Source organism: Oryzias melastigma, unplaced genomic scaffold (genome assembly GCF_002922805.2).
Source record: "Oryzias melastigma strain HK-1 unplaced genomic scaffold, ASM292280v2 sc01988, whole genome shotgun sequence".
Classification (NCBI taxonomy): domain Eukaryota; kingdom Metazoa; phylum Chordata; class Actinopteri; order Beloniformes; family Adrianichthyidae; genus Oryzias; species Oryzias melastigma.
The window spans coordinates 1-3,473 of NW_023418566.1; the positions used below are offsets into that span (position 1 = coordinate 1).

General features: G+C 36.0%; 1 protein-coding gene across 1 annotated transcript; it reads left to right on the plus strand.

The window, feature by feature from the left end:
* Positions 1–416: 416 nt before the first annotated feature.
* LOC112141564 (STIP1 homology and U box-containing protein 1-like) lies at positions 417–3,152 on the plus strand (the record flags this gene model as incomplete). Its single annotated transcript, XM_024264718.2, has 2 exons — positions 417–609; positions 1,760–3,152. Coding segments are annotated over 2 exons (319 nt in total), but the record flags the coding sequence as incomplete, so codon positions are not given.
* Between the last annotated feature and the right edge of the window lie 321 nt (positions 3,153–3,473).

A 3,473-nucleotide genomic window follows, 5' to 3' on the forward strand; every position in this document is an offset into this window, starting at 1 on the left:
GTACGGACCACGGATAATCCGTGATCCGCAACACCCCTAGTTTCTATGGTTACTGCATGCGTTTCTCGTATAGTTAAATGTTAACAGCAGAGATGAAAGCACATAAGGGTTTTTTTATGTTTATAAAGTTCAGTCAGTCTGAAAAACAAAACCTTTTTTATTTTTTAACAACAAAGCTGTTGTGTTTTATGATAAAAAAAAGATGCAATTTCTAAATGTGGTTTACGTTTCTTTTATTGTCGTGCACCTTCTCTGACAAACAAATTTGCTGTTTTCGAAATGAACAGTATAATTATAATAAAGACAAATTTGTTAAACACAAATTAACGAGGAAGGAAGGAAAAAAGATATATATATATTTTTTTTTTACAAAACTGCTTTCTCGTTAAGTTAATGTAGTGTTGAAAAATCAACAGATCTGCATTGAATCTTGCTGAAGAGGAAAAAATAACTTTTTATGTCACAATTTGTTTGGTTTTATTGTTTTTTCAGAAGCGTGAAATCCCAGATTATCTTTGTGGAAAGATCAGCTTTGAGCTGATGAGGGAGCCCTGCATCACACCAAGTGGAATCACATATGATCGCAAAGACATCGAAGAGCACTTACAGGTAAAGGTTTCATTGAACTCTTTAGATGAGCACGAATAGTTTTGTTTTTTTTAAATAAGTTTACTTTAAAGACACACTCCGATCATCTTTTGATCTATTTCCAATGGTCTCTTAATTAGTACTGTCATGCAATTTATTTTTTGTGATTAATGAATTGTGACCTGTAATTAATTATTTGATTTTAATCAATTTATTTTAACCTAATATTTGCTGTTATAAGCCTCATTTTGAGGTATTTTATTTAAGTTTGTGACATTGTGGCACTGTAAAAGATGAAAATATTTTTTTCCAACCCCTGAGGGGTAATTTTTATTTAAATCTTAATCAAATAACAACATAAAAAAAACAGTAGTTCATTAGAAATTCATCTCTGAAGTTGTGGGCGGGACCGTTGGCGTGGAGCAACCCCATCCCGCCTTCCTGTTGCTAAAAGCTTGAGTCACAAATAGGATCTTTTTCAACCAGCATTTTTTCATCTGCTCCTGATTCACAGCAATTTGAACTAGAAAAGTTGCATTACCAATAATACTAGTGCGAATGCTTTTTGCTGAAAGTAGTTGCTGAAGATGCTGAAGCTTTTTGCTGAAAATTGTAACATAATTTCCTTTAATTGCTGAAGGGATTTGCTGAAAATGCAAAAGCTATTTACGAAAAGCTAAATTTGCTAAAAGACTGGACATTTCATTTAAGAACTATGTAATAGTACTGAAGTTGACCTAAATTTCTGAAAGATTTATAGTAAAACTGGTTGAAAATCCCTAATACTTGAAAATTTTGAAAAAATATTTAGTGTTGCTTAAATATGAGCTAAACTCCAAAATGGCCCAAAATTCCTCAGTAAACTAAATTAGTCAAAAACGTTAGCCTGTTGCTAAAATAGAAGCTAAACTCTAAATTAGGGTCATCTGGACCCCACAAGACAGCGGGCTGTACTTTTTCTTTCAAGGATTTTTAAAATTTGTCATGGGAGGGATCACACATGAATATAAGGGCGGGGTCATCTAGAGAGATCACAGGGGCTAAATATCCTCCATTACCACTAAAGTGCCACACAAAATGTTAAAAACAGCATTTTCATCAGAGTGGGTCTTTAAGTAAACCTTCAAGTACTGAAGGATTCTTGTAAACATCTCTATCTGGATCTTTGCAGCGAGTTGGACACTTTGACCCGGTCACCCGGAGCCCCCTGACCCAGGATCAGCTGATCCCCAACCTGGCTATGAAGGAAGTGATCGATGCCTTTATCCAGGAGAACGGTTGGGTGGAGGACTACTGAAAACAAAACAAAAAAACACCTCCCATTTCTCCCTCATGCCCTCCCCGCCTCGTACTCAACACAAAGCCTGAACTACTGACGGCTTCTGGAAACAGATCACCCCTTGCCTGGATATGCATCGTACACGAGCAGGAAAAGCCGCACTCTGGACTGCCTGATGGGAGCCATGTATCTCGGTTTGCCTCCTCCCTGCATTCAGTCTTTGCTGTAAAACTTCTCGCTGCAACTCTCCACGGCTCAGTGTTCATATGCTGCTCCCTTTAAGAGCCTTTCTTTCTCTGTCTTGTTTTTCATTCTTTCCTGTTCGACTCTTCTGTAATCAAACGTCTTCAGGCCTCTCTTGCACACTTCCTGCTCTTCTTTCCTTCTGTTTCTGAGTGCCACAGTTATCGACAAGTTTCAAGTGTTACACGTAGAACACTAATATTAAAGAAAAAAGCATAAAAATGGATCATTTTTAGCTTTTGATTTGGCCTTTTTTTCACTAAACAATGTTTGTATACGAGTTTTACATCGAAAGCACAGGTTCATCACAGTTTTACTGCAAGATTTCTCATGAACTCGACACAATTTTCTTTCCTTTTCATATCAGACACCCCCATAGCAGACAATTCAAATCAGCTGAATGTATAAATGATGTATTCCATAGAATCTTTTTTTTAAAAATAATTCAAGGTGTTTTTGTATTTGATTCATTTGAGGTCATCATTTAAAGCCTTGAACAGGAAGCGTGATAATGAAATGCTGCATATAAAGAACGTTTTCATGTTGCTGGGTTTACATTCAAATCTTTCAACCAGATCAGACTCTGTCCCCCCCGCCAAATCAAAGAAATGCTGGAAGACTTCCGACCATCTTTCATCCATACCTCAGTCCAAGTGTTTGTGTGCTGGAGCTCCAGCATTTTCGGTTCCGTGCTTGTAGTCGGCCGGTTTTCCAGCTGAAGGTGTCTGTGGTTAAACGGGCTTGTTGGTTGTCGTTTGTTTTGGGGTGCAGACATTGTACATAATTTTGCTGGTCTTACTCAAAACGTTATTTCTTGATGATATAGTTTCTTTTTTTCTGGAGAAATCCTAAAGCTTGAGAAATTGTATTAAATGTAGATATGTTGATAACAGAAATTCCGATTCCATTCATTTGTCCCCGTTTAAGCATAAATTTGGGAGTATGTATGTTGTGATGCTAGTGGATCATTAAAGGAGATACAAAGAGTGAATGGAACTCTACTGCTTATTAGACATTTAATAATAAAAGTTATTGCAAAACTTTTTTTTGTTTCTCTAAATCAGAAATTACTTAAAAACCTTTTGTCTCTTTTGTTGTTGGAGTCCAGCCCACATGATGCTGTTGTGTAATTTCTTATTTGGCCACTAGGTGAAGCCCCTGTTCACCTTTTAACTGAGACAATTAATTAAAACAATTCAAAAATATGAAAATTTAACATATTTCTGCTAATTTTGACCCAAACATTTAAAAGTTATCTATGGATGAAAGTAGAAAAAAAGAGTTCAGTCACAATTGGGTAGAAACCGAACTTTAGAGTATTAAAAACAGTAGTTTCTTATTTTGGATGTTTATTTTTTAGCAT